This window comes from Emys orbicularis, chromosome 9 (assembly GCF_028017835.1).
Source record: "Emys orbicularis isolate rEmyOrb1 chromosome 9, rEmyOrb1.hap1, whole genome shotgun sequence".
Taxonomy (NCBI): domain Eukaryota; kingdom Metazoa; phylum Chordata; order Testudines; family Emydidae; genus Emys; species Emys orbicularis.
In genome coordinates, this window is record NC_088691.1 from 84216964 (window position 1) to 84241292 (window position 24329).

General features: G+C 40.2%; 1 protein-coding gene across 2 annotated transcripts in view; it reads left to right on the forward strand.

Moving 5' to 3' along the window:
• The first annotated feature begins 2280 nt into the window (after positions 1-2280).
• MFSD1 (major facilitator superfamily domain containing 1) overlaps positions 2281-24329 on the forward strand; it is a 29212-nt gene continuing 7163 nt past the window's right edge. The window contains exons 1-14 of one of the 2 annotated variants that reach the window (XM_065410751.1): positions 2281-2362; positions 4433-4485; positions 7349-7461; positions 11478-11520; positions 12853-12920; positions 13824-13932; positions 15187-15289; positions 16328-16426; positions 17716-17827; positions 18764-18820; positions 19716-19872; positions 22312-22409; positions 22961-23073; positions 23683-23730. In XM_065410751.1, coding sequence (XP_065266823.1) covers positions 2344-2362; positions 4433-4485; positions 7349-7461; positions 11478-11520; positions 12853-12920; positions 13824-13932; positions 15187-15289; positions 16328-16426; positions 17716-17827; positions 18764-18820; positions 19716-19872; positions 22312-22409; positions 22961-23073; positions 23683-23730 — 1192 coding nt within the window. In that variant the 5' untranslated portion in view covers positions 2281-2343. The remainder of the gene's footprint in view (positions 2363-4432; positions 4486-7348; positions 7462-11477; positions 11521-12852; positions 12921-13823; positions 13933-15186; positions 15290-16327; positions 16427-17715; positions 17828-18763; positions 18821-19715; positions 19873-22311; positions 22410-22960; positions 23074-23682; positions 23731-24329) is intronic. The other variant, XM_065410752.1, reaches the window with a different exon arrangement.

The window sequence follows — 24329 nt, forward strand, 5'->3', positions numbered from 1 at the left end:
GGTGTATATGAGATCAGAATGAGCCCCTCAGTCTTAGATGAAGTTAAGGAGATGGATATTGACTTTATGACAGGTATCTTTCACTATTTCCATCTCTTATTTATGCCTTCAAGAATACTAGATTATCAATACAACTCTGAAAAGTTTCAGGAAGTTTTTTTAGTTAGTTTTTCAGTAGTTCTGATAGTCTCCTCAGCGTTGGAATTATTCCAGGACTAGGCTCTAGCAGTTCAAGAAGGAATCCCTGGCACAATTCATGATGGAACAGAGAAGACAGAGTGAAGGAACCTCAGCCCAGGGCTGGCTCCAGGCACCAGCTAAGGAAGCAGGTGCTTGGGGCGGCCAATACAAAGAGGCTGCACATCCGGGTCTTCGGTGGGAATTCGGCACGGGTCCCTCAGTCCCTCTCCTCCTCTTTGAGCTGCTGCCGAAGTGCTGCCGAAGAGGAAGAGAGGGAGTGAAGGACCCACTGCCGAACTGCCGCCGAAGAATGGAGCGGCGCGATTGCGCTGCTGCGGTTTTTTTTTTCCTGCCGCTTGGTGGCAGCAGAAAACCTGGAGCCGGCCCTGCCTCAGCCACAACCCCAGTGGCAGAAGAACCACTAAGTAAATGTGGGACCCATTCCTTAGCTCTGAGAGATGATTCCCAACAGTAGACCTGATTCTGATCTCACTTGCACCAATGTGAATAGGAAGGAACTCTATTGACATCAATGCAGTTACAACAGTGTAAAGTTGGTATAAGTTAGAGAATAATCAGGTTCAGCAAGCCTCATCAGAGGAGAGGCCATGGAATTACTCTTGATTTACCCTGGTGTAATTGAGATCAGAATCTGGCCTTCAGCTTTTAATATTTTCATAAGTCAAAGTATTTTAAATTTTAGTTCATATTAATTTTAAATCCTGTTCTTAATTCATTGTAACTTAAACTAACTACTGTAAAATTCAGTATCTTCATTGTTACATGCACTGTGGTTGTAGCTGTGTCGGTCCCAGGATATTAGAGAGACAAGGCGGGTGAGGTAATGCTTTTTATGAGATCAAATTTTGAATCTTTTATTGGACCTGAAGAAGAGCACCATGTAAGCCTGAAAGCTTGTCTCTCTCACCTACAGAAGCTGGTCTGATAAAAGATATTATCTCACCCACCTTGTCTCTACAGTAAAATTAACAGGTAAGAAGCAAATAATATTGTGCATTTATTATTCAATAAACTGAATTGTTTTTCTTTATGCTACTCTAGTTCTGCTCTTTAGTCAAGCATATTTAACTGTCATTTTTCAAAAAAGGACAGTATACATAAAGACATTCCTGCATGTTTTATCTACATCTTATGTTTTAATTGGCTTTAAATAAGTTATTTTCTACTAATTTATGAATTTGCAAAAAATCTATGCAAATTGTAGATAAATATGAGGGAAAATTGAAAAAAAAAGTCTTTGTTTAGTCTGGAGAAGAGAAAAGTGAGGGGGGACATGATAATAGTTTTCAAGTACATAAAAGGTTGTTACAAGGAAGAGGGAGAAAAATTATTCTCCTTAACCTCTGAGGATAGGACAAGAAGCAATGGGCTTAAACTGCAGCAAGGGCAGTTTAGGCTGGACATTAGAAAAAACTTCCTGTCAGGCTAGTTAAGCACTGGAATAAATTGCCTAGGGAAGTTGTAGAATCTCCGTCATTGGAGATTTTAAAGAGCAGGGATGGTGCTAATACTTAGTCCTGCCTTGAGTACAGGGGACTGGGCTAAAAGACCTCTTGAGGTTCCTTCCAGTCCTATGATTCTATGATCACTTCTACTGGGCGTTCAACCTACTTTGTGTGCCTGTTCTTATGCAGTCACAGAGTGACATCACCTGGTAAAATAACACCAGTGTCAGCTTTTCTTAAGATAGGACTCCTGCCCCAGCCCAGTGAAAACGAGCAAGGGAGGATGGGGAGAGTGGGGGCAGGGCACAGGGAAGGGGCAGAGCCAAGGGTGTTCTCCTGAGCTCAGCAGCGCCACAGCAGGTGACGTGAACGCCTGCGACGAAGAGGGCGGGGTGCTGCTAGGCCGCGCTGCATTATGGGTAACGCCTGCTGGCCTAAGAGGCGGGCACCATGGTCCGTTATCTTTCCCACGTGACAGCCAGTGGACGGGGGTCAGCTGACTTGTTCTCACGTGACCTGCTACAGCTTCTCGGATCCTACTCCGGAAAGCCGGGGCCGCGCCGCGATGGTGGAGCCGGGCGGCGAGGAGGCGCGGCCGCTGCTGGACTCGGCGCACAATGACTGTCCCCAGCGCAAGGCGCTGCCGGCCCTGTGCGACCCGCGGCGGCTGGCCCACCGGCTGCTGGTCCTGGCCTTCATGTGCTTCCTGGGCTTCGGTAAGTCCCGCCTCTCTGGAGCCGCCCCAGCGGCAGCCAGCCTCGTGCATCCCCTCTGTCCCAGCCCCCCTCTCCCCCCATGCCCAGTTCCTTAGCGGCAGGACTGGGACCGGGCTCCTCATCTGCCCATGGTTAGGAGGGCGGCAGAGCCTCACTCTGCCCTACCCACCGCCGCGCAGTTCCCTGGTGGAGCCGCGGCGCTGCCGCAATATTTCTAAAGTGTCGGTGGGAAAAACAAGCCCCCAACCTTGGGTCCTGTCCCCACAACAGGGTCCTGGGACCGGGTCCCTGTTATCTCCTGGCTTTGTTCTGTCTTTGTTCCTGGGGCCAAACCGTGTCCGGGGCTGTAAACGCTAAACCTACAGCCGTGTCCCGTCTGCACAGGTCTGTTGCCACAGGTAGGATTAAGAGTCCTCCTGGAGATGAACAGTTACATTTTATGGCAGGGCTTGTTAAAGGTTGGGAGGCTGATAGGTTTAGTATTTGTTCTTATTTCTTCCATCTTAAGTTTTAAAAATTCTTCTATATAAACCTTCCCTCTTGTTTTATTTTCTTTCAAATTTGAGATGTGGTTCCCTGACATGAATTATGCTGTATAGGCAGGCGCTAAGTTTATTTTCTTTTGGCCTTCTTTGTATTTCACCACACTGTGGCAAAACATACAAACCCATTATTGATGCAAATGTGCTTTTCTTGAGTTTGAAGCCTCTGCAAGTTCTGAACAAGAAAATCAGGGCTGGGTCTGGTCTTCTTGCCTGCATAGAAGTTATCACTGCACACCAAAATCACTGTCTACCTCTCGGCTAGTATAAACTCTCACAGCTTGTGATTGTAATATGACAGTCCTCAGAGTTGAGAAGTTTCATTCCAAACGATCGTGGGCTAAAACATGTTTAGATATGTGTTAATAATAGTGGTTATTATGCACTGAACTTGATGCAAACAGTATGTAGAGAGACATTCAAGTTAAATCTTACTTTACTAATTCTTTGAGTTACTAAAAACTTAATTAACTTTTCTCTTTTTGTACTTTATTTTCCTTGCCCAGGTTGGATGGAGTAGTCACTTTTATTTTTCAGTCTGACTTTCTGGTGCACTAGTGCAGTGCTACAATGTTTTTAAATTGTGAACACTGCACAGGAATATTTGAATCCAAACCCCCTTTCACTGATGGTTTTTTTAAAGTAATTAAAATGTTTGCAGTAGGTTTTATAGACTTTTTACAAAAGTAAAACCTGTCAGAAGCATGGACATCTTCAGTTAAAAGAACCACATTTTAATCAAATGCCGTTTATGTGGTTTTTGAAGGTTCATTGCTTATTCGGTACAGTTATGAGCAGATTCCTGATAGCAGGAAGGGCCTTGTGTTATCAAAAGAAAAATGGCTCCTATATGAGCACTGGCACTTGTATTTTTGCAGTAACAAACCTTGGGTGTGGTTAGTGTAAATGCAGAAGAATAGATGTTCCAGAGGGGCAGTAATGGTTAAGATAAGTGTTTCTCTGTTCAAGGGCTAGTAATGATGCTGTGGTATGAAACTAATTTAAACGAAATACCTGTCCAAAAAGTTATATCTTGCATTGACATGGACGAGAACTTGCTTTTATTCACAAGACCAGTTACTATTTAAGTATGTGAATGTCTGGTATTGTCTGCTTAATTTATTTCCTAGCAGTTTGTTAAACAAACTGAAGATGAGTATTACTGGTTGGATGGTTTTTTACATTTAGTAAGAAACTTGTTTTAACTGGAAAGATTAATAGCTTTAAAGCTGTTAAAATAGCACTGTAAATATACCATTTGTTTTGTTTGTAAATTTATCACAAACTTTTGCAATATTCTTCATTAAGTTCTGAGAAAAATGAATTTAATAGGCAGAAATGGAAGCAACTTCTGTTATCTGTGACATGATTTCTTGCAAATGTCATTTAAAATGCAATCCAACTTGATTTGTTGTACCTTCCACATGGAAAGTGACTAGATCGTCTTTATTAAGATAATCTTAGTTTTGTATTCTGTATTTCTAAATAGTTTGTCTAAGCTGATTTAGTATCTTCATTCTCCCTGTAGGTAGCTATTTTTGCTATGACAATCCAGCAGCTCTGCAGACTCAGGTTCAAAGGGTAAGTGGTGAAAATTCCTTACATATAATAACTGACTCTTTTGGGGGGATTGTTTTCAGTAATAAGCTTACTTCTGAATAACATATGAAGAGGACTTTAACCATGCATTAGTGGAATGGGGAAATCAGCCATGTAATTTAATTAACCAGTGGGTTGACTACTTACCTTTCTAACAAGAGCATTGTCAAGTACTGTAGTTTAGGTTTTAAATCTAAAACTACTGTTATGTGCAATACTTGATGTTCCTTATCAAGGTGAGAGTTCATGAACTGGAGTAATTAACTCGGTGTACATGCAAATAACCGGATACTCATGAGTGAGACCTTCTTGTGACCCTTCACAGTGTTCTCTACATGAGCTGCAACCTGCCTATATGGAATAGTACATTTGCATGTCCATTTGGCCGTGGTCAGTTACACCTGCCAGTTCCTTCTTTATTTAAAAAAGGAGTTGGGGGGTAGAACTATGGCTGAGACTTGGTGCTGATTTTTCCCTAAGGAACCATAACTCTCCCATGCTGCATGTATTAAAGGCATTAAGGTGATGTCCACACTACGGACCTTACAGCGGCACAGCTGTACTGCTGCGCTGCTGTAAGGTCTCCTGTGTAGTCGCTCTATGCCAGCGAGGGAGAGTTCTGCCACCAGCATAATTAAACCACCCCCAACAAGTGGCGGAAGCGATTTTCTGCTGACCTAGTGGTATCCACACCAACGCTTGGTGAAACGTATGTCGCTAAAACGGGTGGTTTCCTCCCACAACCCCTAACAAAAAAAAGTTTTGTGGACAAAGTGCTAGTGTAGACAAAGCCTAAGGCTAGTGTCCTATGCAGGAGTAAAACAAAAATACTGCATATATTGAATGTAGCAGAGTTAGAGTTGATTTGGGAACGATATTTTTATTCAATGACTTTTTGCTTTTGAAATGAACTGCTATATAACATTCGAGTAGCTTTCTGCATTTAGTTATAGATGAGCTTGTGGAATAATGCTGCATAAAATCTACCAGATTCTTCTCTTTATGTGATTGCAGTAAGCATTCAAACGGCCTCTTGCTTTAAAATCAAGGGTGAAAATGACTGAAATGTTGCTTTCAAATTGCTCTCTAATTGAAGTTCTCAAACTCTAGAGAAGTGATGACCATCTGAAAATTTATTGATTATGTCGCAAGGAAGGAGTTGAGGACATGGAAAAAGTCTGGGCCATTATTCTGTAACTATTGATTCTATCTAAGTTCTTATACTGTGCTTATCACCATAGTACCTGATCACCTTCTGGTAGTGCATTAAGCAGTGTGATTAACATCCATGACCCTTACTCTCACTGAGTAGTATCTGTGCACAAATAATCCCACTCACTTAGTTGGGGCTAATCATGTGGGTAAATGCTACTCATTACAAGTAAAAATTGCATATTTGGTTTACAGAGAGCCCAACACCAAGAGGAAATAATTACACTAGTGTAGTTTACTCAAAGATAAATTGGTATGCAAAATCCATCGGTATTTTGCATGTTGAAGGTTCTCGATTTAAACTGTGTTTATATACCTGTCAAAATTTTGCTTATTTCTTGTGTTATCTTAACCCTAAATTCAACACTGAACCATGTTGTTTTTCAAGAGATTATAGAAATCAGCTTGGAGGTTAGTTTTAATTTTAACGTTCTGTAAGAATACAGTTCACATCTGACTGTTCTAGGGTATTTGCCTTTTGTGTTGCTTGACACCATTCTTCTGCATGTCAGCAGTAAGAAGACTTCTCCTCTATATCCAGGCTTCACTTGTGCTTAAGGTTTGGGGTGGGCAGGAGCAGTATGACTGAAATCTTCCAAAAATTGTAGATGTAAAAGCAGTTTTAGGGGAAAATCTAAGGGCTTGTCTACACTACTGCTTAAGTCAATGTAACTTACATCGCTCAAGGGTGTGAAAAAGCCGCCTCTCCGAGTGATGCAAGTTACATTGACCTAGTGCTGGTGTGGACAGTGCTTAAGTCGGGGGGGAGACACTGACATAGCTTCTGTCTCTTGTTGAGGTAGAGTAATTAAGCCAATGGGAGAGCACTCTCCTGTCAGCATAGCGTGTCTTTACCAGACATGCTACAGGCTGTGCTGATATAGCGTGCTACTGTAGACTAGCCCTAAGACTACAGGGGATGAGGAGGCAGCAGGATTTGGGGATCCCATACAGAAGATTTGCATTTGCTGCATCCCATTGAGCCATGCTCGGGGTGGAATCTATTCTGCGCATCTCTGGAGGCAAAGCAAGTACCTGGGGATTTCTAGCTGAGCCTGGAGTACAGTATCTCCCAGGAAGAGATCCTCTCCACCACCCCTCTCTATTCTTTTCTTTTCCTTGTTTTCTCCTGGATGAGCTCCCCAGCATATGAACAATTTGTCTGGGTTTAGAATTTGAACCTCAGGTGGTTAAAATCTCTCATTTCAGACTCTGTCTGCATTGGATACATTTGTGTCACATTTGGAATGATTTCTTTACAGCAAGAGCTAGAAACCAGTTTAAAAGTAACTAACTTGGGGGGATTTTCAGAGGCACAAAGGACAGTTAAGGGCCCAACATTTCCATTGACTTTCAGTGGGTGCCTAAGTGGCCTTTTGTGCCTTTTAAAAATCTTCCCATTCAAATTCTACAGAAGCTTTATAGGCAATGCTTGCCCCTGGAAGTTTTCTCCTTACCTATGGTAATTGGATTTATCAAGACTTGCCTTTGGATTTCTAAACACCTGATGACCGTTTATCTCTTAAAAGGAAGGCTGCATTTTTAATGTTTTAATTATTAGATGCTGTCTTGTCACTGTAATTAAAATAGTGCTAAATGACACTCTCTTTTTGTAAACTTTGCGTATTCTTAGGATATGAAGGTGAACACAGCTACATTCATGGCATTATATGCCTGGTATTCCTGGCCCAATGTGGTTCTCTGTTTCTTTGGAGGCTTTCTGATAGACAGAGTATTTGGAATAAGGTAAGCATGACAACAGTGTCACACTTCTAAGGATCAGGTCATTAGAAGGGGAGATGCACGTCCAGAAAAATCTCATCTACATTTTCAGTGTAGATGACATTCTATCAGCTTTCACTGAGTTTCTTTGAGTGTTTGAATCTGAACAAGCTGCAAAATCTGTTTCTTTCACAAATGTTTTTCTCTAAGGTGAATAATACGTTTTGATTCTTAAAAAAAAAAAAAAAAAAAAAAAAAAAAGGTGACTTAAAATCAGGGTCTTTTTTTTTTTTTACTTAAATGCATTTTAAAAAAAACCCCACAACCCTGTTTAAAATGAGACTTGAAATTGACAACTTATGTTAAGGCCTACATTTACTCTAATGCAGCACAATTATGTAAATAAAAATATGCTGCATCACTGAGTAATCCTCAAATTTTAATGAGTTAAAAGGCGGCATACCTTTTTTTAATTATGTACAGAATCAGGGTAAAATATCTTTATTTTGAGGTCAACTCAAGGTTTCTAAGAATCCCAAAGTCAGGTACTGCATGAAGTATTCATATTACAATGGAGCAAATACTGGTATTTGTTTTTCCAAATGTAAGTACTTTCAGTTTTTATTGTGCAGAAAAACTTTTGCCTTAATTACTTCTGGGTTTCAGTTTAAGTAGCAAATGTGGAGAGACTTTTCTTCATGTGGACTATTTTATTCAAAGTTGAGAAACTAACTGGAAGATGAAAAAGCAGGAAAGTTTGTTTTCCTAATCCAATCTAGGATTAAAAACTAGTTATGGAGAGGATGAGATCTAGTTTTGAGAAGTAAGGCCAGATTTAGGTGCCTAGTGGGATTTTTCAAAAGTGTCTTAGCTCCCTAAGCACACTTACTTTTGAAATTCTGGATCATAGTGATCAGAAACAATCAGTCAATTCGTGAACTACAGCTAATACTTCCATTCTGCTTGTTTTGCATTTAAAACTAAATGTAATTATGTTTTGGGAAACTTTGTTATATATCAGCACATGTAAAGTGGCTTCATAAAGTACAAAAATGCATTTTACAATACACTTTTAACTGAATTCCAATTTCCATCCAAATGCAGCTTGACACAAACGTGTATATACTCGTTCATAAGCCGAATTTTTTTTAGTAAAAAAGGGAAGTACCAGAGAAGGGGGTCTGCTTATGAACGGGTATAGAGAGAGAGGTGGGACACAGCCCTTCCCCCCCCCCCCCCCCCAACAGAGGGAGCAAGGAGAGGCAGCAGAGCCAGAAGGGAAGAGGTGCGGCCAGAGTCTTTCCGCTGCTCTCCCCCCAGCCTCCGAAGCAGCTGCAGCTCAGGGGCTGGTAGGCTGCAGCCGTGCCGCTCGGCCCGCCTCCCCCCCGCACCCCCCCAGAGCAGGCTGCGGCCGCGCTGCCCAGCCTGCCGGAGCAGCTCCAGCCAGGCCAGAGATATCCTCCCCTGGTCCTCCCCAGATAAGGTGGGAAGGGATGGGATGGGGAGAGTGTGGGGGTCCCGGGCTAGGGGTGGGGTCATGTGGGGGGTGGTCACAGGGGTTACTCCCCTGACTCCCAGCTTGTTCCCCCTCTTCCCCCCCCCCCCAAAAAAAATGTCCCCACCAGTTGCTGTCCTGGCCCATCAGGGTAAGCAGCTGGTGCGCCGGGACACTTTGTTTACTTAGGTTTACCTCCGTGCCCGCGGACGCGCAAGGTAAACAAACCATCTCGGCCCACCAGCGGCTTATCCTGATGCCCCGGGAGCAAAGTTTGCTGACCCCTGAATTATAGGGTCGGCTTATGACCAGATTATAAAAAATTTCCATTTTTACTTATCCATCTTGTGGGGGTCGGCTTATAAACGAACCGGCTTATGATCGGGTATATAAGGTAAGTAAAATACGGTAATCTAGCAAATAGAAAATGGCACAACACGTTTCTTAACATAAAATATAAAAATTAAGAATCTGGACAAATGTATGTTAGTTTATATAACTGCTTAAATAAATGTTTATAGATTTAATGTATTCTTCAGATTAACAAAGTACTAAATTTAGTGGAAAGGCTATATTTGTTGCTAATGAATGTGTTTTAATGCTTCATTGTCATTATTTGGTGTAACCTTCCTTTAGACTAAGACTGTGTACACTTGAATCTAAGGATGTGATTCCCAGCTCAAGGGGAGACATCTGCGCTAGCTCTGATTTAACTAGCATGTTTAGAAATGGATTGTAGCTGGGGAGGCGTGAGTGGCAGGATGGGCTAGCAGCCCCAAGTATGTACCCATCAGAGACTGTAGGCATGTACTTGTGGGGTGGCTAGCCCTTTCCATGGCTCACGCTGCCACACCTATGCTCGGCAAACTAGATCAGAGCTAGCACAAATGTCTCCTCAGGTTGGGAATTACACCCCAGCTCTATATGTAGACATACCCGAAGTACAAATGTAAAACAAGAATAACATTTTTAAGTCAAGGTTTCCTGCTTGCTGATTTAAGCATGATTTGAATTCAGTGATTTAAATCAATCCACCCTGTTAGGAAATATTTCACAACTTTAGTTTTCTGGTTTGTGTACTAAGTTTTACTAAGAAACTGTTCCAAGGGTAGGCAGATTCATGTATCTAATACAGGCTTATTTAAAGGGGAATAGTGTCTTAACAGCTGTACTTTAAAAAAACACCACAGTACTATTTTTGAACTACTGGGTATATGAATCTCTTGTATATGCAGTAATAGTATGAGAGTCTGGAAGTGGAAAAACTGTAGAGGAGCTTTGATTCCTCCAGCCTCTGGAGTAAATATTAAGTTATGCACTCACTACAGAGCAAACTATTAGATTTTTACTACAAAGTGCTGAATGGAGCTAATACATTTCGAACATTAAAAATGGAAAGTGGAAAGAATACATTTTCTTCAGTTTTTTTTAAAAGTATTAATCAAATCACGATAAAAATGAGGCATGTGTGTCCTTTGCTATGAGGCTTCCTCCGGGCCCGGGCGCCGGCCAATCCCCCGCTCTGCCTCTTCCCGCCCAGTTCTGCCTCTCCTCTGAGTGTGCCCTGTCCCTGCTCCTCCCCCCGCCTGATCGTGGCAGGCGAGAGGCGCTGGGAGGGAAGGGGAGAAGTTGATTGGTAGGGCCACCGGTGGATGGGAGATGCTGAGGGGGTGGGAGGGAAGCTGGCTGCTGGTGGGTGCTAAGCACCCACTCACTTTTTTCAGTCGGTGCTTTAGCCTTGGAGCACCCACGGAGTCAGTGCCTATGCTGTAATGTTTTCACTGTATTCTAGTTATGTCACTTTATGTATTACACTGCCTTCCTCCTAACAATGAAGATTAAAGTTACAGGTTTTAAATGAATTGGAAACTGATCATGGTACTTGAAAACCAGAACATATGCACTCCTGTTTCTCAAATCTGTTATCACCTCAGACGTGTATCTATGAACACCAAACCCAGTGCAAAAGAAAGGATCAAGTATTGTTTGTAAACTATAAAAGAATCATAGGACTGGAAGGGGCCTCCAGAGATCATCTAGTCCAGTCCCCTTAATATGTTTACATATTAAATTTTAAAGTTTCAGGGAAGGAAGTATGGTATTTCCAATGCAATTAATGTAACAGATACATCACTTTAGCACAAAGAAAGCTTGTATGAAGAGTGCCAGACTTTTTTTTACTGCTAATGGTCAGATAAGCAATATTTAGCCAGAGAGAGCTCTGGCATGTCCATGTAATATGGAGCTTTCTGATGTAAATTCTCTCAAATAGAGCTAGAAGTCCTGAGCCACACACTGAACACATTTACTCTTCCAAATAATGTTTCTGCTGGTCATAGGCAATAGCAGTTTCCTCATCCTGGGGCACATGGTTAGTAACAGGTAGAAAAGAGATTTCTGGGCAGTTTGATTTAAATCTCCAAACCTAAGAATGCTTCAGAAGCACTTCTGTTTTTAATGTGTAGTAGTGTTAAATATTTTCAATGTACTCTAATACCTCTGGCTTTATTTTAAAGTTTTAAATATCTCAAATTTTCATTGACAGGTTGGGCACCGTAATATTCAGCTCCTTTGTTTGTGTTGGACAAGTAAGTGCAAACAAAAGGGGGCACAACGGGCTGTGTCATGTTGTTGTTGAAGGGTTTGCTGAACAAAAGGCATAGATAGCATAATTAATCTGTGCTAATTAATATGCATCATACCCTTCCATAACAGTGTGCATTTCAGATAGAGGGTTGCAGGCAAAAACCAGGCTAGGATTAACAATTGTGGAATTGCCTTAAGAAACCCATCGAGGTATTTTCTAAGATACCTGCTTATATTGTTCAAATAAAGATTCTTTATTATTGCAAAGAGTTATTTACGGTTTACAGCGTCCATTTTGGCCTGGAGTTACGTAAAGACTTGCTGTTGCCCACATTTTTCCAGGATGGTTATTGTTAGTGCATTCACCTGTACTTGATTTTTTTGAAGTGAATCATGTGCCTTGTTAACAGTTGTCCTGATTCTTCCCTTCTACCTGAAACCTGCACGGCCTTAAAACATAGAGCACATCGGGTGCATATGTTCTGTAGTAGTTCTGATTGACTCTATGTAGTGGTAAAGTACAGTGCCCCGTAAACATCCTTCCTCCCACGTGGCCTTGCAGTAACCTGTGTCCATCTTCCTGCCGGGAGGGGTAATCCGATAACATGGCCAATAATTAAGCTCCTTTTAAGCTAGGAAAAACTATTTCACAGTTTTATATTTCCTATATTTTTAGTTATGGGAATACTGCATATACATAAACTGCTGTAGGTTTGGGTACAATTAATCCGACTTTGCAAACAATATTTTTATAAGGATTTTGTAGCAGTTTTCAAGTTTATTAGCTTGTTTATATTAATTGAAACTATAGTAACTAGGTAATGCATTAATCCATATTCTGTGCATGATAACCTATTAGTGACAGGGACTGACTATAATTAGTAATTTATTTAAAAAAAAAAAATCCTTTCCATAGGTTCAAATGTTCATTCACACTTTAGGATGCCTTCAGCAGCTAGTATGAAGAATACTTTTACAAAGAGACTTGCTTTCTTTTTAGCTTTTTAAACTTAAATGCTTAAACAGAAATTCAATTTGCATCACTTAACAACTGGATATTCATCAATAGGCATTTGATTAAATTTCCTAGGTAGTGTTGTCCATACTTACAAATGTGTGTATTTAAATGCTCATTAGCAGCACATTAAGCATTAAAATATTGCAAAGTTCCATATGTTTGCTAGCTTTCAGAAAAAAAAACCACAAAGCAAAAAACAGCTTGTTAGCTCACGTGGTATGTGATTTGTGTAGTTTGATGTTCCAGAATCATTTTAGTTTAAAGTTGGGTGGTTAAAATTTGTTCTGTTTTTTGTTTAAATGTTACTATTTTACAGGTGATCTTTGCGACGGGAGCTCTATTTAATGCTTTTTGGCTAATGGAAGCTGGCAGATTTGTATTTGGGTAAGTCTAGGTAAAAGGTCAACATCGGATTGTATGCACTTAGAGGAATGACCACCTTTTTCTGTGTTCTGCAAAGTGCCTAGCATACTTGTGCTCCCACAGCCTACATACTTAGGTCTTGATATATCTTCAGTGAGGTCTGCAAAGGGTTGCAATTGCATTCCTAAATTTATTAAAGAATTAGAAATTAGAAATGACTTTCTAATGTTTCAGTGCTGTATTTAATGTCTTTACTTAATTTAAACAATAACTAAACCATACATAACCAGCAGGCCAAGCAGTCGTCTGTAAAGATCTGAATAGCGCTGAGGTGCTGGTGCTCCTTGTCTCCAGTTGTAAAAGTAATGTGTTTTAGCATTTAATACAATTTAACATGTAAATAATTGGGGTGTTGCAGGATCAAAAATGAAAAGAGGTGGGCTATAAGATACCTTTATTAAGGTGTGATCGACAGTATGAAAAAGTTTGACAATCCATGACATACTGTAGATGAGCAACAATAAACACATACTTTAGTTTTGTGAAATCCTGGCTCTGTTAGCTTCAGTCATCACCCCTTGGCGCTTACACTATTCCATCTCAGCTAAGAAGGTGCTGCAATCTCACTTATTTCACTTTTGCCTCTGCTGTCTTCACATTGCTCTCTTTGCACAACCAAATCCATTTTCATATACTTCAGCTTATTCTTTTCCACTTTTTGCTATAGTCTTCAAAATGCAAAACCATTGCCTTTCCTACACGTTTGTTAGTTATGATTCATGTTACATTAGATGTGTGCATGTAAAATTCAAGTGAACCTACACAGCAGTACACAAACTGAAGTCAATTCAGTGTACTGAATTGTTATATCACAACAGGTGTTCAGATTACATTTTTTCATATATTTTTCTTTCCCTCATTTAGAATTGGTGGGGAATCCTTAGCAGTAGCACAAAATGCCTATGCTGTCAGTTGGTTTAAAGGCAAGGAATTAAACCTCGTGTTTGGATTACAACTTAGCATGGCCAGAATTGTAAGTATGAAGACCTATAAACGCAATTTTTTTTTTTTTTTTATATAATCATATGTTTAAAATTCGACTTTCCACTCCTTGGAAGTGGGAACTGTGTGGTGAGGTCAGGATGCACTGGTGGAAAATTGCCAAAACTCCATTTACGAAGAATCTGATAAGAGAGCATTTTAAACTCCAATGTGGATGTTGTGCATTACAGTTTGCATGATGTAACCACCAGGACACAGCAGTTCCTTGAGGTGTTAACTGTCAAACTTCTGAAGAGGCCCTGGTGAAAACTAATACTGCCTACAAAGTCAGGACAGGAATGGCAGTAATGTCTGCTGCCTTCAAGGGTGAATTTTTAAAATGTACAACAGACTTTACTCATGCAGCATACACCATGAGTGTCAACTTGGCTGAATTTTGCTTGCGTTTTTTTTGCATTTTAATTTGCAATATACATCAATTGATTTGGGACCTGAGCTTCTAATTGTGCTTACTCTACAACATAACTGTTCAGTATAGAAATATTAAAATAGTATTTTATGGACTTTATATAAATATATCTGACCTGCCATCCAACGATGGGCCTGCTGTTCATTCTGTTTGGGCTAGGAAATCGGCTATATTAAGAACATAAGAACAGCCATACTGGGTCAGACCAAAGGTCCATCTAGCCCAGTATCTTGTCTTCCGATAGTGGCCAATGCCAGGTGCCCCAGAGGGAATGAACAGAACAGGTAATCCCCAAGTGATCAATCCCCTGTTGCCCATTCCCAGCTTCTGGCAAAAAATTCCTTTTTTCTTTTTCCTTTTCCAGCCTTCCCTTAACAGAGCATTGGAATATCCCTTGTTCTGGGAGGACTATCTTCTGCTCTGGTTAGACATGTCCTCCTGAAGTCTACTTAAAATATGGGTTAAACAAATCATACATATAACACATAAGTCGTTGCAGTGAATAATATAGACTTCATGGTGGTATTGCTGCTAGTGCAGAAACATCTAATATGGGTTTCTTCTGAAACTTTGTATGTGACTGGATTCTTATCTTTGTAATCTTGAACCTATTCAATTCTTGTACTAGTTGCAATTTTAATTTTATACCTTGGGATGCATAAATCAAGCTTATTTTGTAGATCTATTCTTTTTTAGATGGCTTTTATATTTATTGGGAAATTGGTGAAACTTAAACTGTTCACCTGAGCTGATCCTTTTAAAACTATAATAGAATTGTAAACTGCAATATTCTTCATGACTGTCTTTTCTGTCTAGGGGAGCACTGTGAATATGAATATCATGGGATGGATATACTCCAGAGTTCAAGATCTGCTGGGCTCTACAGGTCACAGTACACTTGGATTTACACTCATGATAGGTTAGTAAATATTTTTTTAAAAAGTCATCAATAACACATGTCTGAAAATCCTGAATGCTACATGACATAAGCAACATACACTGAACATTTTAAAGAATATGCATGAACTAGAAAAAGCTAAATGAGTGAGTATTTATAAGTTCTTCAGCTGAAAATTTGCTTGATAGTGTTGAAAATAAACTATAGATCAGTCTGAGAGTAGCAGTATAACTGGCAAGGTAAGTCTTCATGGCCAGCAATAAGTTAAGACTTTAAGCAAAGTCAACATCTGGGTAGTTCTCACATTTGATTGACAGTTAGTGGTGTGTATAGCCAGCAACTGAAACCAAAGTTAGTCTTCATTATGGGGATGTATAATGGCCTTCATGTCTTGCATATGCTTGGAAATCATGGGTAGATTTTTTTTTTTTTTTTTTTAAATCTTCCATTGAACTATGTGCATCCCTTGTCCCTCAGAAAGGCAGCATGTCAAAGTTCTTGTACATGTTTATTCATCTGTACTATGAAGAGAGAAAATTTCCACTTGGGTGAGGTCTTTGTCCCCTTTTTCCCCTCCACAAAACCAAACCATGGGTATTAAGACATTGCTCCTGCTTACATTTGGGCTTGAGCTTTGATTCTGATATTCCAAGTACAACTAACTTTTGGTGCAGAATTGCTCACGCATTGCACTCACTATCCTGTAACTGCTGTTTTGTGCGTGGAGTCACGTAACTATATTTCTAGATAAAGTGCAGTTATCTGTAATCAAATACAGGCACAATTGTACTTGCAACACTTGTTTTTGAAAATAAAAGGTAAAAGATTTTGAGGTGGTGTCTGTATAAGGTAGTGTTTAGTAAGCCAAAATATCTTTACATTCTTCAGACTTTGAATTAGTCCACTTAGTTTTATAATGCTAGCAACTGGTGTTTGGTCATAGTAAACTCTGCAATTGTTAGACTGGTCTGTTCTGTTTAGAGGTGTATGATAAAACATACACGAACTAAGTCCTTTCTGGAGTTACTACTGTTCAGTGAACTCCTTCTCTTCTTCCAGGTGGTGTAACATGTATCTTTTCACTAATCTGTGCACTAATTCTCGCTTATCTGGACAAGAGAGCAGAAAAAATCCTTTGTAAAGAGCAAGGAAAAACTGGTGAGTGATAAAAATCGTTAAAACGCTCAATTTGCATAGTATGTTCATCTATAGTACTAGATCAGTTACTTAGAAGTGTGTATGTAACCTGGATTCATATCTTTCACTCTAGAACAAAATACCCTTTAAACTTAAATTCCAGTTATCTGTCCATTAGTCATATCAGGCTCCCGGTGCTCTGATTTTACCACCTCTCATCCTCTCCTTGCTGCAAAACAAACCCTGCTTCTAGCTGTCATGATCGAAAACATGAGTGAAAACTGGATGCAATGTCCTCTTCTAGAGCCTACAGAAAGGACAGTTCATGCCCCATGTCTTACTCTGTCAGGGCTGATGCTGAAGTGAAGACCATATAAATGTAAGCCGTAGCTATTTAATAACTGCTTATTATTAATAGAAACATCCAGCTAATATGTGTCCTGCAACCTCAAAAGCCTCCTGTGCTCTCTAGGTGTAAAGAGTCCAACTTTCTTTTACACAGGTTACACCCAGTATACACAGGGCCGCCCAGAGGATTCCGGGGGCCTTGGGTCTTTGGCGGCGGGTCTTCGGGGCACTTCGGCGGTGGGTCCCGGAGCGGAGGGACCCCCCGCCGCCGAACTGCCGCCGAAGACCCGGAGCGGAAGAAGCTCCGGGGGCCCGGGCTCCACAAGAGTTTTCCGGGGCCCCCGGAGCGAGGAAGGACCCTGCTCCAGGGCCCCCGAAAAACTCTCGTGGGGGCCCCTGTGGGGCCTGGGGCAAATTGCCCCACTTGCCCCCCCCCCCCGGGTGGCCCTGAGTATACATCTTCCCCCAACAATCTGTAGTGATGTGTTGTCTATACAAAAATCTGAGGCATACTGGAAATAATTTGTTTTGCTCTCTCCCCACATTTAATCACTTCTCCGTAGTTCGGGGTTGCAGCAAAATTTCACTTTTTTCAATTGACAACTTCTTTATTTAAATAGAAGTCGTTGCAGATGTTCCACTCTGCTAAACCAGACTGTCTCTGACTCTAGGGACCGTGCTGCAGAATTTAAGTCCAGCTTGCCATGGAATACATTGGACTTTGGTCTTCAGTTTTGGCAGTTCTATAGCGTTAAGACAGGATCAATGAAAATGCTAGTTGAAACTTGTCATTAGCTCCCTCTTGCATAATTTATTATATAGTGAGATTATATTTATCCTACAAAATCTAACTACATGAATGCTCAGTTCTACAATGCATTTAGTTTTATTCATCTTTAAAAAAATTAAACTTATCTATAGATAACTTGCATTGATCCCAATATCTGTCTTTCTTTCTGAAGGTGAAGTGATTAAATTAACTGATGTGAAAGACTTCTCGTTGTCCTTGTGGCTCATATTTATAATCTGTGTTTGTTATTATGCGGCTGTGTTTCCTTTCATTGGACTTGGGAAGTAAGTGTCTCTCTCTCCTCTCCCCCACCCCCCCTTTTTAAATGAAATATAAACAGCTGCATCAGAAACATCACTTCCTAACATACCATACCAGTTTGGCACAAAGTTAACGGACAGAACTCCTTGTAGAGACAATGTAAATTTTTAAAGATATATTTAAAATAAAAAAATTATTGCTTTTTTATTTTTCAAGAAATCATTAGGAAACGTTTTTGTAGCAGTTCTGCCTGTTAGTCTGCTTTTGATGTTTCTTCAGTGACATTGCTTGTGCCATCTCTTACCATTTGAGAGTTGTGATGTGGATTTTCTTATCTGTTGCACTTTCTTAAAAATACACTTCAGGTTTTAGCATTGGTTGAGCTGGTGTAATGCATGTTACATTTGTTACCTAAAACTTGGAATTGGGTTACTTAAAACTTGAAATCTTAATGCAGCAAGAGCCATGGAAGGCTGCCATTTAGTGTTCTCCACTGTCACGTTAAGTGGAGATTTGACTAAGCATCATTAACCATCAGACTTCTCCAAGCTAAGATAGTTGTCCGGCTTTTCCATTTTGCTTATGCATCATCTCCAAAAGGTCCTGCTTTGGCCGGTCTAATACAGAGGCTTGGTCCTTGCTGTGCCATCACTAGGTTAGCCACCAGTGAGTTGTGCTTTTGATGACTTCTTCTGATGTAGAAAAAAACATTTTTAGAACCTTCTACTATAGAAATCCAGCTCCTAAATACCTTATGAAATTCTATATGCAGTATCTATGTTCTCTGGAAGATTTCATTTTTCTGTAACATGCATTCTTATGTTTACGTCAAACTGTTTTTAAAAAAAAACTTAGTAAATTTGAATTTTTTCCTATTTTCACTTTCAAATTTAAGCTAAAACGGTAACATTTTAAATGGGTAAAAAAATTCTAAAACTCCTCTATGGATTTTACTTTAGGGTTTTCTTCATTGAGAAATTCAAATTTTCTTCTCAAGAAGCAAGTGCAATTAACAGGTATGCCTGCCAATTTATTTGATTAAAGGCTTTTATGTAAGAGCATGTCAGTCACATGTTAGTCTAGGGAGACAGTAGAGAGTCTTTCCCAAAAATCTTGTCTTCAGACATATTTGTGTTGTGCTGTATGACTAATGCATTCCCGGGGGCATGGGTAGGCTATTCTATCAAGGAGCATCAGTCCCTCCCTTGTGGGAAGTCCAGACTATAAAAATGAATCATGGGGCTTTGTTTAGGCAAGGAAAGATCTGCCTTGTGACACCTGTTAGGAGTCATGGACTGAGAAGCACTCCTTTCCCAAGCAGAGCTTATTAAAGCAGGCTAATTATGCTTTGTAGCTATATAGTACTCGGCAATCAACGAACTAAAGTATAATAACAAATCTGTGAGGTAGACTGAGGAAACAGAGAGGGTGAATGAGTTGCTCAACATCATACAAGTGACCGTTAGTGCCAGAAACAGAATCCATTGCTCCTAAATCATTCCTGTGTTCTAACCAGTAGACCACGCTGTTGGCTACCTAGACATCTTGGTCTCTGGGCTGATGCCCTTCTGACTTCTACAAATGGCTAATCACCTTTCTGCAATACAAGTGGGCTAGATTTCTTCTCTTGAGGCTGATCCCTGAATTATCAAGGTGGTGAACACTAAATTTGCCCCTGTCCCTCAACTACCAGACACTAATTATGCTGCTTTGATATTTATTTTTTGGAGAGGGAATGTATTTGTTATGCACTCAAGCGTCCCAGAACAATTCAAGCATGGGGGCTCCACAGTGAAGAGGGAATTTGGTGTTGTAGATAGTGATGCTTCATGATGGAAAGACAGAAGTTGCCTTGTGGTTTAAAATGTAGAATAAATGTGTTTTCAAACTACCTTTATCACTTCTTTGTAGCATTGTATACATCATATCAGCACCCATGTCCCCTGTCTTTGGATTCCTGGTGGATAAACTTGGAAGAAATATTATCTGGGTTATGTTTGCTGTAGTGGCAACCCTTGCTTCTCACGTTATGTTGGCCTTTACGTTCTGGAACCCTTGGATTGCTATGGTAATTCTTACTAGTAATAATGACTTTAATTGTGTACATACGTGATCTTATCTGATAGCCATATGATAAATTGTATTTATCATGCTCTTTTGACCATATTGCTGGCACTGTGCCCACTAGTCCACCACCATGGAGATATGAGAGAGAATGATGAATGTTTACTCTCTTTGAATACAAGAACAAGGGAACGCTACATGAAACAGAAATTAAAAGTGAAGTTAGGGAATATTTTGCACAACATGATTATCTGCTTGAAGTTATGGCTATGTCTACACTACCACGGTAAGTCGACCGAAGTTATGCTACTTTAGCTACATGAATAACGTAGCTGGAGTCGACATAGTTTAGGTCCACTTATTGCAGTGTCTACATCACACTGGGTCGACAGGAGACGCTCTCCCGTTGACTTACCTTACTCATCTCATTCCGGTGGAGAACTGGAGTTGACTGGAGAGCGATCTGTTGTCGATTTAGCAGGTCTTAACTAGACCCACTAAATTGACCCCCAGTGCATCAATCGCAATAGCGTTGATCCTGCGGTAGTGTAGACATAGACAGCTTAGTAGGATTAGACACCAGATTAGACATTTCTGGCTAATGAGCACCCCAGTTACATTAGCTAAGCAAACTTTTATAAAGATTATAAGCCTTTATGCTTCAGGATACAAGCCAACCACTGGGGGTGTGGGAGGTTAGCAGGACACTTCCCCTATAGGTAGGTCATTCTAGAACTGTTATCTCAGGTCTGATCCATTAGGGTAATTCCTATGCTCCTTTGGAATCTGGTAGGGGGCAGAGGGTGGGTTGTAAGACTGCAGTTCTGCAGCAGCCTCCTACTACTTGCATGGAGCTGACAGCTATAGGAAAAAGCTCCCAGGGTTTGAGGCTTTCCCCAGTCTGCCCCTGGAATATACTTGCATTTTCCTCTGGTATTGGCTACTGGTAAATGAGATACTAGGCTAGATGTAATGCTATTGCAAAAAAAGTGAACATCGTTCTGGGATGTATTGGCAGGAGTGTTGTAGGCAAGACATGAGAAGTAATTCTTCCACTCTACTCTGTGCTGATTAGGCCTCAACTGGAGTATTGTGTCCAGTTCTGGGTGCCACATTTCAGGAAGGATGTGGACAAATTGGAGAGAGTCCAGAGAAGAGCAACAAAAATGATTAAAGGTCTAGAGAACATGACCTATAGGGGAAGATTGAAAAAATTGGGTTTATTTAGTCTGGAAAAGAGAAGACTGAGAGGAGACAAAACAGTTTTCAAGTATGTAATAAGTTGTTACAAGAAGGAAGAAAAATTGTTTTTCTTAACCTCTGAGGATAGGACAAGAAGCAATGGGCTTAAATTGCAGCAAGGGAGGTTTAGGTTAGACATTAGGAAAATCTTCCTAACTGTCAGGGTGGTTAAGCACTGGAATAAATTGCATAGGGGGGTTGTGGAACCTGTCAGGAATGGTCTAGATAATTAGTCCTGCCACTAGTGCAGGGGACTGGACTAGATGACCTCTTGAGGTCCCTTCTAGTTCTGTGATTCTATGATCGGCTGTCTTCTGTTCTGGCAGTTGTGTACAAATACCTGAAACCTCTAAACAGCTTCACGCACCCATTTTATTGACTTGGGCCTGTGTGTGTGAAGAGACAACCAGAAAACCCCCACCTTCTGTCCATACCACCTTCCCAAGACATACTGCTTGAGGCTCAAAAAAGTCAGTCCTAAAGCAGTGACGGACTGAAGATCAATACCTAACAACCCATCAGGGCTAGCAGTGTGTTTTCCTGCTTTACAGTGTGACACAGTACTTGTTTTGATATCTGTCGGGCCTTAAAATAGTAGTTATGTGCTGAAAAGCTATTTCATCCAACTTGGATATCATTAAAACATGTTCACTCCTCTGAAGGCCTGTACAGTGGACTTTTACTAAGGCACCTGGCTTTCCAGGTGGTAGGAGAGAAGAGTTTGTAATTCTTTTCTTATTGGTATGAGGATAGTCTAAAAGCTTCCTGTAAAACGTGGCATATGTGGTGATTGGTGTAAAGGTTTCATTGGTGCTTGATTGTACTGTTCAGAAACCCATGGGTTTTTTTAATATTAATTCCCCAATTCAGAGCTTCCACCATGAGTTGTTAAAGATCCCTACAATGTACCAGGTTATCCCTAATCATACCTGGTACAATTTAACCACTCAGCTTGTGGGTGGTGTGTTTTTTTAATAAATTGGCTTTTCTGTGTGTATATATACATAATTAAACTTTTTTCCTAACTGGCTGGTTCTGCTTCTGCAAAGCTCACCCAGAAACTTGTTGCCAAACCACTTCTTCTTGGCTTATGCTCATAGGAAGCGGTTGACAGAAATGTCATCCTTTTATTAAAATTCTATACCAAGTACTACATTTTAGTACCTTAACACCAGCATATATATAATCTTGTTTTCAACAGTGTATGTTGGGAGTAGCCTATTCACTGCTTGCCTGTGCTTTGTGGCCAATGGTAGCATTTGTTGTTCCGGAACATCAGCTGGGAACTGCTTATGGCTTGTAAGTATTTATATATTTGTCTCCCAGGGGAGGTCTACAGCGGGTACTTCCAAATACAGAACCACTATTTAAATTTTGAGTAGCTTATTCCAGAGTGGCTGTTAATAGTTTCATTGCAATGAACATATCTTATACAATTACTCAAGCTAGGAACAGTCCTCAAATTCTTCAAGATATGCTTGTTTTGATATCAAACAAATCTAATACGTTTTCATTCTTCTGAAATTACTGTCTCCAAAATAGCTTTTGCTTTTCACATTTAAAGGATTACTGGCAAAATTAACAGGTCACAGATGTAGAACTTGATTCTGCCCTCAGATTTGTGGGTGCAGTTTGTACAATTAGAGAATGTACTTGTTGCATATCTGCCTCTGTATGCCATGATGCAGCTTGTGCCAGTGTACAGTGTCTTTCTTGTAGTTGTACTTATAAATGCAAATAAGGAAATTCTAGGTACTCTTCAGACCTTAAGCATGTTGGCTTCTTTAAAAATAATAAAAAAAAATTCCCCATGTAATGTGGATAACAAGATTGTTTACCCTGTGTTTTAGTATGCAGTCTATCCAAAATCTGGGTCTGGCAATTATTGCCATAGCAGCTGGTACGATACTGGATTCTCGAGGGTATCTGTTTCTAGAAGTCTTCTTCAGTGCTTGTATTTGCTGTAAGTACATTACTGTGGGAACTTATGGCCCCTGAATATTGGGGAGCTCACATGACATTTTTTCCTTAATGCTCAGTGTGTTTGTAGCCACGTCAGTGAATACTTTCTGTTGTGTAGATTGATAGTTGGATGCTTGTTTTATAAACTGATGTTGAAAGTAATTAATTCTCACTGGAGTATTGATCATTTACTCTCAATGGACTTTATATAATCTATACTGGGTACTGAAGAAATTTTTGAGGGGGAAAATGAGGTCAGATGGATATTAAGTATAGTCAGAACCTTTTTAGGTAACACTGAAACACACTACTTATGCTAAAAGGGGATCTTCAGGGAAAGAGATTTCCCCCCCCCCCCCATGTTAAGTGACCATTTTCCTGATCTTGCTTTAAACACTCTAGGTGGTGTTTTCAAAGTGGCTAAGTGAGTTAGGAGCATGTCACTAGGACGTGCTCCTAACTCACTTAGCTCATTCTTTAAAATCTCAACGTCTGTCAACGCTGCTACCTAAAAGATTTGACTGTTACTTAATTGCATTTTAGGGTAAGAGTTTGGTTTTCCTCCCCTCACAGTAACCTTGCTGACTATAACTCTCTTCTGCTTTTCTAGTGTCACTAATAGCTGTAGTCATGCTGTATTTTGTGAATCACCTCACTGGTAGGTGCATGTTTATATTGTCTCTCTACATTATTTTCTCTGTTCTGTTTGAGTCAGTAATTTTAGTTACAACAATGATCTAAATTTTTCCTCTCTAACTAGTATTACACAGGGTAACAGAAGCTGTTCTGGCCCAACTCTTTGTAGATTAAAAATTTTACCCTCTTAATGGAGGGTAATGGAGACATTTTTAAATCACCTCAATATAAAAGTTTCCTTTGCCGATTACCATCAAAATTCCCTCAACCTTATCAATATGAATGCTCCCAATAGTCAGGGTAAGCAGGGGATTCAGAACCTATCCTTTGAACTAACTTGAGCACTAGTTTTAACATACCTGGTACTTAATAAGGTTGAACTAACTAATATTAAAGGAGTACAGAACAGCTGCACATGGATATCTGATTTGGTCATTTATACTAGGCTTTGAGTAAGACTGTGACCATTTCCCTATCCCTCTTTGGAAAAATTTCAGATTGCTTTTGTAGACCTCATAGTAACTGTTCAAGTGCTATGTGTTCGCATATGTAAAAGTTGCATTGGCTCTTCAGAAAGCAAATTATCTTCGTTCCCCCTTGACTGTTGTTGCACGTCTAATT